Source organism: Sciurus carolinensis, chromosome 18, assembly GCF_902686445.1.
Source record: "Sciurus carolinensis chromosome 18, mSciCar1.2, whole genome shotgun sequence".
NCBI classification, from domain to species: domain Eukaryota; kingdom Metazoa; phylum Chordata; class Mammalia; order Rodentia; family Sciuridae; genus Sciurus; species Sciurus carolinensis.
In genome coordinates this window covers 12,411,457-12,423,299 of record NC_062230.1, presented here as the reverse complement: position 1 = coordinate 12,423,299, position 11,843 = coordinate 12,411,457, and the positions used below count along the sequence as shown (strand labels likewise).

Below are 11,843 nucleotides of genomic sequence, written 5' to 3'. Positions count from 1 at the left end.
CATGGAGCTTACAAGTCATGGCTGTGTAGTGTCATCCTACTAAAATGGCCAGCAACTCCTTCTGGGGGCACAAAAGCAGTGGCGCACCCCAGATGGGAGGGGATGGCAGTGAGTGTTCTTCTGAATGGGAGGAGTCTTCTGTCATTGGCACAGTCGGGTTGCTGGCCTGTGGTAGTGAACAGCAGTCCAGCTCTGCTTAAGCCTCATCAGATAAACTCCCTGTTGCCTGCACGGGACCCCTGCCTCCCCAGAGGCTGCTGCTTACTGAGGCTTGGTTTTCACCCTGACCCTGCCTTGTAGCCACCTAGAGGACTTGTGTCCCCATCCTAAAGGCCCTCCTGTGAGGTTGCGAAGGGGAGGGGGTGGGCGTTTTGCACGAAGGACCCTTGAGTAAGAGGCAGTATTTTGGTTATTCTTCTCTCAGCTTCTCCTCCTCTGCCAAGCGGATGCCCGAGAGCAGGCGCCATGGGGCCATCTCAGGGCTGTGCAGTTTGGGGGCCAGGCCTCTGCCTGTGACCTGTACCCCGTGCTGCCATCCCGAGGTCACTTGCTGTGCTCATGCTGGTCTCTGGCTGTTGTAGGACAGTGGGGCCACGTTCATGTTGCAGGACGCAGGAGTTTGTTCTGAGTTCACTGCCCTTTAGTGCTGCTCCTCCACACCAGTCAGGGCAGGAGGAAGCTTGCACTTGGCAGTTTTTAATGCCTTTCCAATAAAGAGTCCATTGAGCTGGCCAGTCCAGCTGACCCACTTGTCGGGCTACAGTGAGTCATGTTACCTGCCCAGGCAGGCCCGGGGCCCCAGAGACATCCTTCCTGGCTGCCCTTCTCCTCTGGTGCCTCCCGGCCATGCTGTTGACCTCACCAGTGGCGAGGGCTGGGCTGTGAGGTAGTCCGCCGTCATGGGCAGGCCCACGAGCTTCCTGTCATTCCCGCGTGTTCGTGGAGCCTGGCGTGCGGCCCTGGAGAGCGGGAATGGAAGGGCAGCTCCAGGCAGCTGGGAGCTGAGGATGGCCTGCAAATGCTCCGTCCTGCGCCAACAGCGAGTAGCAGGCGTAGAGCTTGACCCGGGCCCAGAAGCCTCGGCTGGAGTCTCTCTGGGTGCCCCTGTTGGTGCAGGCGTACGCCCACACGGTGGTCTGGGAAGTCAGGATAGCGGCCCCTCCAGACGGCCTTGCTGCCCAGCTCCCTCTCTGCCGCCTCTGTGGGAACTGCTGAGAGACAGAGACCCCAAGTCACTGTGAGGAGGCTGCAGAAAGCCAAGGGGTTGTTCTTTGTAGCAACGTGGTGATTGTCAGCATTAAACTGAAGCGTCAAGAAAGGCACAGCTCTGGGTTGGGGAGATAGCTCAGTTGGCAGAGTGCTTGCCTGTCAAGCACGAGGCCCTGGGTTCAATCCCCATGCACCACACATACAAAAAAGCTAGAAGAAAGGCGCAGTTTTTTTGTTTCCCTGGCAGGCGACACTTCTCCTCACATTCTTGACCATGCTGCCATGTCCCCTGCCTTACACGTCCCTGAAAAGGGCATCAGTTCTCCCAGGAAGCTGTCTGTCCTGAGCCTCCTGGGGTGCTGATGGGCTCCTGGGGTGGCCCCAGTGCAGGCCCACGTGTTGGTGGTCGCTCTGTGGTGGCATTTGCTGCAGGGAAATTAATACAATGGAGCTGGGTGCTGTCGTTTTGAGCAGGATGGAAGGAAGGGTGGCAGCTACCTCTGGGGGCCAGGCAGGGCCTCCCCCTCGTTCTTTTCTCAAAGGACCAAAAATGAGGCTGTGCCTCCTCCCCCGTGAGAGAATCCTAGGACCACATCTGGAGAAAGTGTGTGCCCGTGCACGTGTGTGTGTGATTGAGGGCCGCCATCCAGGGCTTCAGGTATTGAATGACAGCCCCAGTTTCGTTGCTGTTGCTCGGTGCCCTGGCTCTCAGGAGCTGGCCGTTGGCGTGAGCTCGCAGGGTGTGGCAGGGCCAGCGCGCACATCTTCTGCGGGCCTTGGGAGCCGAGGCGCAGCGGGAGTGGGTGCGGGCAACGCCTCTGGTGCACCGCAGGCCTGGCTCCAGCCTGTCGGCTGGGATTCCCCTGCAGACCAGGCGTCCAGGGAGTCTGCTGGGACCCTCCGGAGGACACTGAGGCTGGAACACAGCCGGTTCTCCCGAAATGCGGGGCCACTGCTGTGCGCCCATGGTAGTGCTCTTAGGCATGTTTGGATTTGTTTTCCATAGACGCTGCCTTTCCACAACTCAGTTTTCCCAACTTCCAGATTATCCAAATAGTCTTTCTTTGTGAGGGAGGTGGTGGGAGGGGGTGTGCTGGGCCGGCTGGGGTTTATGGCCATGCCATATGGAGAGGGCCCTGGGCCCTGTCACCGAGGACAGTCGTAGATGCCTGTGGCAGGGCCCTGTGGTTTCTCTCAGGGCTTGGGGAGGGCAGGGAGGAGGGTCGCGAGTGTGAGCTCAGCAGGAAACGCTGGGAGGCCTTCATGCCCCTCCTGGCCTCCTTCCTGACAGAGAGGGGCCTTCCACGCCACTTCTCTCAGCCTCTTCAGCATTTTGCCTCACCTGGGAGCAGTTGCGTGCTGCCCCTGCCTCCTGCCTGCTCCCCAGGTGTAAAGCCACATGTCTCTGGACATTGTCACATGTCCCTGGGGGACAGACCTGCCCTCCATTGGGAGCCACTGCATTGGACTCTAGGCTTGGACTCAGCTCCCAAGGGCTACGTCCCCTAGTCCTCGCCATTGGGGCTGATGGCCATGTGCCTGCCTGCAGCCATCAGGCTACCTCAGTGGCCTCGCCCATCTCTCCCAGGCAGCTCTCTGAGGGCTCGGGGTCCCTGAAGCCCAGCTCTGAGGGGATGTGTGGAACTGCTGCCTGGCACCTTCCTGTGTGGCCTTCAGAGGCTGGGCGTTAGTTTTGCTGGGTGAAGGGCCTCTTCTGTGTCTTTGTCAAAGGAAGGCAAGCATAGGGCCACTGGGATTTGAGTTTACCTCTGTAGGCTAAGCAGAGGCCAGGGACGGACCACGACAGCAAAAAACTGCCATCAAATGTCCTGTGGTTTCTGGTATGCAGGAGTCACGGGCTCAGCCTGGGGGAGGGTTAGTGCTTAGAGAGAAAGCTCCTCTGTGGGTCATGTACAAGCTTCTACATGTACAAGACCCCAGAATGGGACCAGTGTTCTTGGCAGGGACAGGGAGGGGAAGGATATTGTGTGGACGTACTGCTGCCCTGGAGCGCACACACGGCCAGGGAGGAACATGCTCCTCTGAGTTGGAGGTGGTAGGTAGTGGCAGAGGTGACAGATCTGTGTTGTCACTGAGTACTCGCTCAGTTGTTTTGTTATGCCATCTGGTCATTCATGGACAGTGAATTCCACTCCCCTGGAGACAGCCAGTATTTTGCATGCGATGTCATCTGTGTCCCATGAGTTACGTCCTGGAGAGCCCTCCGGCATCCCGGTGGTCATTTTCTTTTAAAAGTTTTTTCCCTTCTGCTTTGAATCTGACTTTTACTTATTTGTTTTTAAATAGTTTTTTAGATGTTGATGGACCTTTATTTTACCCATTTATTTATATGCAGTGCTGAGAATCGAACCCATGCCTCACACATGCTAGGCATGTGCCCTACCACTGAGCCCCAGCCCCACAACTCTTATCTTCAGATGTGGGAGGCGATCTCATTGTTCTGCCTCTTTTCATGTGGGGGCAGCTGCCTCTCTGGTGAGCCGTCTTTTGCAGCAGCTTCTTGATGTTAGGATCTTTGTTGGAAACATTTACTTTATGTGGTTTGGCTGAAAACAAAACATCCAGCACCTTTCCCACCAGTCTAAAATCAGAAAGGCAACCAACTTGGAAAGACAGCTTGGGGCATTTCCAGTTTAGAGAAAATTGGAGCTGATTGGTTGTCCACAGTCAGCGTTGTCCTTCCACCCCTCTCACTGTTGAAAACATCCATATCCTTATTTCATCATGGAAGCACTGTCTTGGAAGGTCCCTGGGAGCTGGGTGGACCCCACTGGGGCCTGTGGGCAGAACCTCCTACCCCCAGAGCCTAGGGACAGCAGAGATATCCAGCCACATTCTGTAAGGAGCCACTGTTGGAGAGGCTTAGTGTTGACACTGAGCGCAGGAATGTCATCACTGGTGTAAGATGTTTAAGAGACACAAAATAAGACAAATTGGCAAAGGAGTGGCCAAGGTGACATCACAGTTGCCAGCTAAATAAGACAGAAATTCTTGATAATGAATTTAATCAGAAAAGAACATGATGGGAATACATGTGCTATCTTAAATTACCTGCAAGGAGGCAAAGAAAGAAAAGGGTTTTTTAAGAAAAAATGAGCTTTTAGAGTTTACAGAACATGTTCAGAAATGATTACCCTTGGCTATAAGGATCAGTAACGAGGATGGCACAGTCCAAGGCTGTTGTCGGGCAGTTGCTGGGCAGACGTCCTTGCCGAAGTATTTTTGGTGGCGGTGACGGTGGCCTTTGTGCAAGGCTGTGGTTCTGGCAGTCTCCTGTGATATTTCTTCCTATCAGACGTGTGTGCATGAGATCCCCGCCTTCATAATGCCACAGCTCTATTATTTATTTAAGTGACTTCATTTTGGTCTGACAGCTTTCACCCAGGGAAGAATTTTAGCCAGCATAGGAAGAGTGAATCTGAATGAATGGGCTGCCTTGCGGGAGGGGGATCCAGGCCCTCCCTGGGTGTTTGAGCACAGGCCTGGGAGGAATGCTTCTTAAGTTATCAGGCAGAGGACATGGGGGCGTGGGGGAGGGAGAGAAGAATACAGTTATTCTTCAACCCTCAAATTTTGTGGTCCCAAGTTCAAAGTTCTTGATTTTCCTTAGCACTTGGCTCTAAATGGGGATACTCAAAATGTGGGTACACATTCATGACTGTCATGAATATCTAGTGATTTTATAAACTAAATGACTCTTAATTCATATTTTCTAAATCCTCTTTTCTGTTTTACTGAAATTGATTTTAAAATTCTGTAAGTATATTTTTAAACTTCACTAGTCAACATTTATCTAGCAAGTGCAACAAAATGACCTGTTCTTCTTACCTTTTTTGTATTGCACCAAATTTTAATAAGATGAATCAGCCTCTTCAAAGTCATCTTGAAACTGGCAAATGTAAGAGCAAAATTTTGAATTTGGTTAAATGGAAATAGAGACTCCATTTTGTCCTGTCAACATTTGAAGCATTTCCAAGAAGTACTAATATTGTAACTCTGTTATTACTAACATTTAAACCATATTAATATCTGCTGGTTCCCAACCATGACCTATAATGTTGGTTGTTTGTCCAGGATATGTTTAAATCATATAGTGTCTCTCATGGTTTCAGATACTATACTAACATGGAAAATGTTAATCAAATATCTTTTTTGTTGTTTGAAAGTTAAAGTGGCAGAAATATTTCTAGAGGTTTCAGATGTATATAGAGTGGAAGTGGTAAACTAAGCCCAAGTCCATCTTCTTTGCTCTGCTGTCCTTGGTCAGAGTTTACATCTTTGTGAAAGAATAGAGTCATAAACACCTTGCAAAACAAGCAAGAGCAGGAAGGACTGATCTTTTTGGCATTGAGACAGATTAGAAAGCCATGGTAACTGAAATTATGTAGTTTTAGGGGAGGGAACAGACAAGTAGACCAAAGGAACAGAATATATATAGAAAAAAAAACAAAAACAAAAAACCATGGGAATGTGTTGCGATATAAATGATAATAAATCCTGGGGAAAGGATTTTATAAATGGTGTTGGGATAATTGTTTTCAGCAATAAGGAGAAAAATAAAAATTATATCCTATTCTAAATACATTAAAAACCCAGATGTCAAAGGTAAAATTATACAGCCAAAAAATTTCAAAAATAAGATTTAAAAAGTGCGAGCCATAATAAAAATTAGGTAGATTTGACTATATCAAATATAAGCTGACATAAATATCAAACTGATACAAATATCGAACAGAAACTGAAAGACACTATATAAAATTTTAAAAAAGGTGATATGCTGGAAGAAAAAAATTGTGATATTTAAAACTATCATGATGAATAATTAGAGTGAAGTAATGAATGTGTTTTAAATGCATAAATAGGTGAGTACCCAAGAAAACAAAGGAATGTGTAGGGGTGAAAAAAAAGAGGGAACTGAAAACAGACTCTTTGCTGTTTCTGAAATTATAATTGCCCTGGAGGCATCTCTCAGTCTCGGCAACCAAGAAACTTCAAGCTTAATGGCTGCCTAAGAAAAGACATAAGGCCCTCGAGGTCGTAAAGGTTGACAGTTAGAACTGACACCCCCTCTACCCCTGAGAGAGGTGGAAAAATTGAAGGGTGCTGAGTGAAAAGATGGATTTGGAATGATCTAGTTCCTGGTTAAAAAAAAAAAACGACAAATTATCATTCTTAACCTGGGCTCTGGTAGGGCAAATGTAACTCTTCCATAGAATTGAAAACCACTTTCCCACATGTATTTGGGGTTCAAACTTGAACTACCGTGGTCTGGATAATCCCTGGATAAGAAACTAAATGACAGTGTACGTGATGTGATAGCATACAAGGGCATCGGGTGGAAACAAAGCAGATACTCTTTGGAAGGACACATCCTCCACACAGGCATCCCAAACCTCACCAGAAATGAGGTCACCATCCAAATGACAGGCAATGCTACACTGGGCCAGTGGAAAACAAACTACAGATTGAACTAGATTCTCAAGAGCATTAGGATTAGGAATCATTGGTTATATAGTGCTAAATAAGTATGATTAGTATATTTAAAGAAATAAATGATACAGAGAACTCGTACAAGAACACGATCAGTGTCACTCCAAAAAGCAGAGATGATTAGAAAAAGAGCAAGACAATGCGTCTGCGGAGAGGGGCACACTGGGAGAACAGGGTGAGATGCGTCGTGTTTTAAGGAAAAGAACCAAGAGAAGGATGGGGGGAACAGCCTGAGAACCAGGCGTCATGAAACGGAAGAGTATGTCCGAGTCAGCCCTCGGCCGCCGGGCTGCACAGTGGGGAGGCAGAATTATTTGGGACTGCGGCCGAGTACGGCGGCGTCCGGGCCGAGGTGCCGGCGACGTCGGGAGGCGGGATGCAGCGCGGCTGCGGCGGGGGCGAGACGGCCGCCGCAGTTCGGACCCGCGAAAGGCCTTCTGGGGGCGCCGCTTGGGCGAAGGTCGGGGAAGTTGCAGGAGGGAGAAGAGCGGGGGCCCCCGCGTGCTTCTGCGCACCGCACCAGGGCCGCCCGCGCCGCGGTCGAGACCGAGACCTCCGCCTCTCGCGAGGCCGTGGCGGCCGGTGCGCAGGCGCGCGCGTGCGCGGCCCGCCTGGAACGCCGCCGCCGAGGGCCCGGCGCCATGTTGGCCCCAGGGGGAAGGCGGGGGAGCGCTTGAGGCGGCGGAGCCGAGCGGCGGCGGGGCAGTGAGCCCGCCCCTCCCGCCTAGCGGATCATGAGCCGGGCGGCGGCCGCCCAGGGCGCGGTGGCGGGCCAGGTGCCTGGGCGGCGCCGGCGCTAGGCGCGATGCCGTTTCCCGCGGCGGGCCCGGGAGCGCCGCTGGCGCCGCCGCAACCCTGCGGCATCTCCTCGGCGATCAGCCTGGCCGCCCCCAGGGACACGGACCACGAGCTCACGCATAAGCTGGTGGAGACCCTGAAGCCCTTCGGGGTGTTCGAGGAGGAAGAGGAGCTGCGGCGCAGGATTCTAATTTTGGAAAAGTTGAACAACTTGGTGAAGGAGTGGATACGCGAGATCAGTGAAAGCAAGAGTCTTCCGCAAGCCGTGACGGAAAGTGTCGGGGGTAAAATCTTCACGTTCGGCTCGTACCGCCTGGGCGTGCACACGAAGGGAGCTGACATCGACGCGCTGTGCGTCGCGCCGAGGCACGTCGACCGAAGCGACTTTTTCACCTCATTCTACGATAAATTGAAACTACAGGAAGAAGTAAAAGACTTAAGGGCTGTTGAGGAGGCATTTGTGCCAGTGATCAAACTCTGTTTTGATGGGATAGAGATAGATATTTTGTTTGCAAGATTAGCATTGCAGACTATTCCAGAAGATTTGGACCTAAGAGATGACAGCCTGCTTAAAAATTTAGATATTAGATGCATAAGAAGCCTAAATGGCTGCCGGGTAACTGATGAAATTTTACATCTAGTACCAAACATTGACAACTTCAGGCTAACTCTGAGAGCCATCAAATTATGGGCCAAATGCCACAATATCTATTCCAATATATTAGGTTTCCTTGGAGGTGTTTCCTGGGCTATGCTAGTAGCAAGAACCTGCCAGCTTTATCCAAATGCAATAGCGTCAACTCTTGTCCGGAAGTTTTTTTTGGTGTTTTCTGAATGGGAATGGCCAAATCCAGTGTTACTAAAAGAGCCTGAAGAACGAAACCTTAATTTACCTGTGTGGGACCCAAGAGTAAATCCCAGTGATAGGTACCATCTTATGCCTATAATCACACCAGCATACCCACAGCAGAACTCCACTTACAATGTTTCAGTTTCAACCAGGATGGTCATGATTGAGGAGTTTAAGCAAGGGCTTGCTATCACACATGAAATTTTGCTGAATAAGGCAGAGTGGTCCAAACTTTTTGAAGCTCCAAGCTTCTTTCAAAAGTACAAACATTATATTGTACTTCTGGCAAGCGCACCAACAGAAAAACAACATCTAGAATGGGTGGGCTTGGTGGAATCAAAGATCCGAATTCTAGTTGGGAGCTTGGAGAAGAACGAATTTATTACACTGGCACATGTGAACCCCCAGTCATTTCCAGCACCCAAAGAAAATCCTGACAAGGAAGAATTTCGTACAATGTGGGTGATTGGGTTAGTGTTAAAAAAGCCAGAAAATTCAGAAACTCTCAGTATTGATCTCACCTATGATATTCAGTCTTTCACAGATACAGTTTATAGGCAAGCAATAAATAGTAAGATGTTTGAGATGGATATGAAAATTGCTGCAATGCATTTAAGAAGAAAGGAACTTCATCAACTACTTCCTAATCACATTCTTCAGAAAAAGAAAACACCTTCGGCAGAAGGTATAAGATTGACAGCTGTGAATGACAGCAGCCTCCACTTGACTGTAGATGATGAAAACAGCATGTCTGTGCCTTTACCTATGGGTGCCACAAAGACTGGCCCATTGACTGGCAACCCTCAGGAAAGAAGCAGTCCTGGCCTGGCTATAATGGCAGCATCTGTGACCAACATACAGGCTCCTGAAGTTCCCTTGCAACACATGAATCCCAGTGAAAGCTCAGGGGTTGCATTGAGTGAAAACATTCCTCCAGCTCCCTCACAGCCTACCATTTCTCCACCACCAAAGCCCACAGTCACCAGAGTTGTTTCTTCAACACATCTGGTAAATCATCCACCTAGACCTTCAGGAAATGCAGCAACAAATATACCTAATCCTATAGTAGGAATGTAGAGGGCATTCTCACCTCATAAAGACAAAACCAGACAGAAGGGCAACAACCAGATAAGTACAGCTCCTTTAGAAACTAAGCAGACAGTAACTTCTCTGTTGGCCTCTCAGGAAACATCTGGCTCAGATGTACCCAGTATCCCTGTTCTCTCTCCAGATCCTATTCCTGTTATCAAGAATCCAGTAAAATGGATTGAATGGATAAAGACAACCACAAGGGCCCATAAACAATATCTGCCAACTCAACCTGTTGTCTTCAAGTGCTAAAGAAGAACAAGGGTACCAGACTCTAGATATGACTTAAAAGATTAATGTTCATTTGGTAACTTCCTTTACTGACCTAATCTTGATCTGAAGTCCAGATTAGTATGTGAAGCTAGAAGTACCGTTACTAATGCCTCAGATTATTTGTGTTAGTCCCAGTACATTAACTATTTCAAAGAGAATACTACTCTTAAAAGAAAAAAAAAGATGAGAAAAGAATAGAAAAAGAAAAAACCTCCCAGCTATATTTGTACCCATGACATCTGGACTGATTTTATGTTTGATGCATTTTGAGGGAAATTTGCAATACAAACTAGTATCAGAATTCCTTATATCAATGATGCACTTTATGTACTTTTTTTTTTTTTTTTTAGTTAGAAACCATAACTAATTTTGGGTTTTTCAGCTTGGTGAATTTTAGTTTTCTTTTTTTTTCCTGAAGAAGTTTTTTCACTTCTTAAAATTGGATACCGTTGTGCAGTGGTGTAATATACTTCAGAGAAAGCATAAAAGTACACATAGCTCAGACCCTGTGAGATAACTGCAGCCCTTTAAAGCGAAATGTCAACTCTAGGGTATATATTTGACATCAAAATGGTAATTACTAAGTCTTTGGTTTTGATGGGACATGACCAAGAAATGATACATCAGTATTACCTGTAGAATCATTTTAGAGAATGTATAATCTTTGAACTAGCAAAGCTCCATTTTCTCCTGTCCTCAATCATTTGTCCTAAAATAAGCTTGTGGCCTCTACCCTCTACTCTGTTGTGTGCACAAGATAAGTGTGTAATTGTTTCATTGAAAAACATGGAATACTAGTATTTTCTAAACCATGATGTGATCACAAGAGGATCACAAGTTCAATAATCTTGTGCCACATGACACAAAACACCAAATTGATTCCATGGCTAATATTTTAGTAATACTTTACTAAATATGATGCCAGTGAAATATGTTGCTGATCTTGCATTTTTCAATCTCTGTGTCTGAGAAGTTTTACGAATTCCACAGAATACATGCTTTATAGGAAAGCTAATTCCCAATCTTTGTCTTTTCCATAGATAAAAAGGCAGTTTCTCCAAGAATCTTCAACCAATTTTTATTTTTTAATGACTTACCAAAAATCATCGTGGATTTTTTCATGTAGAGTCATATGAAAATAATTCCTAGAAAACATTTGATATCTAGTTAGCTTTCTACTCTTTTGATTTCATCAAAGATTAGAAATGCTTTTCTTTAAAAAGAAAAAAAAGGGATCCCTCATAATAGAGCACAAAACAGCAGAACACCCATGTCCAGGAACCGCAAGGGATAACGGATGTACGTGTATGAAAGCACAGCAGACCTAACAGATTTTCCAAGTAGCCTGGTTCTCTCTCCCCTTCCCCCAACTATGTTCCTTTCTCCCACATGTGTATTCTTTTTCTTTTTTCATGTTAAACTACAATTGTTTAGACTCTTTCCCTGTCCTTCTAGATAAATTTTCCAAAGTTGGAAGATAGTCTTTCTCCTTTTAGGCTATGCAGTAATTGAGACTTTCTGATATCTGGTATACAATATTTCTGTTTCTCGTCTTTGCCCTGTGCAGTCACCTTACCCTTCCACAACAATAATAAATCAGGTGAAACGTGCACAGTATCTGTATTTTGAATAGCTATGGTGTTTGGTTGAAATCTCCAGGCACAAATTTAGTCTTGTCATATTTACACATTGGCAAAAAATTAGTTTATTAAGTGTTTCATGTAACCATACCTGTTTTACCAAGCTGGAAACTTGGGACTATTTAATTCTAGTTTTTATTACCTGAATTATCAGACTATTTTTTTCATGTGATATATGTAGAGTCTCATGAATGGAGTTTGCTTTGTTATGTAGTATCTGTACTCCTTGTATTTTCAAGCACTATTTTGAAAACAGATAATGTATTTCTCCATTACGAACACAATAAAAATAAGTGGCAAACAAACAAAGTGAAACTAAAATACTGGATAATAATGTTTAAATCTGATGATAAGAATTCAGATGTTCTTACATTGTTCTGAAGGAGGGTAGAGACACTGATGAATTTTTCAACTTTACTAAACCTAAAATGCATGGTATTATGTTGGGGAAATGAAAGTGTTAAAGTTTCAGC

General features: G+C 46.7%; 2 protein-coding genes across 4 annotated transcripts in view; both read left to right on the top strand.

Annotated features, from left to right (window-relative positions):
* Window positions 1-11,843, top strand: part of Radil (Rap associating with DIL domain) — a 56,287-nt gene that overhangs the window by 6,079 nt on the left and 38,365 nt on the right. The window lies entirely within an intron of this gene.
* On the top strand, window positions 7,444-9,999 carry Papolb (poly(A) polymerase beta). Its single transcript, XM_047533777.1, has one exon. It carries the CDS (start codon window positions 7,526-7,528, stop codon window positions 9,443-9,445), a length of 1,920 nt encoding a protein of 639 aa, XP_047389733.1. The 5' UTR covers window positions 7,444-7,525; the 3' UTR covers window positions 9,446-9,999.

Bases quoted from the DNA above. Each gene is read 5' to 3' on its own strand.
- Papolb (XM_047533777.1), top strand. From the start codon at position 7,526: ATGCCGTTTCCCGCGGCGGGCCCGGGAGCGCCGCTGGCGCCGCCGCAA.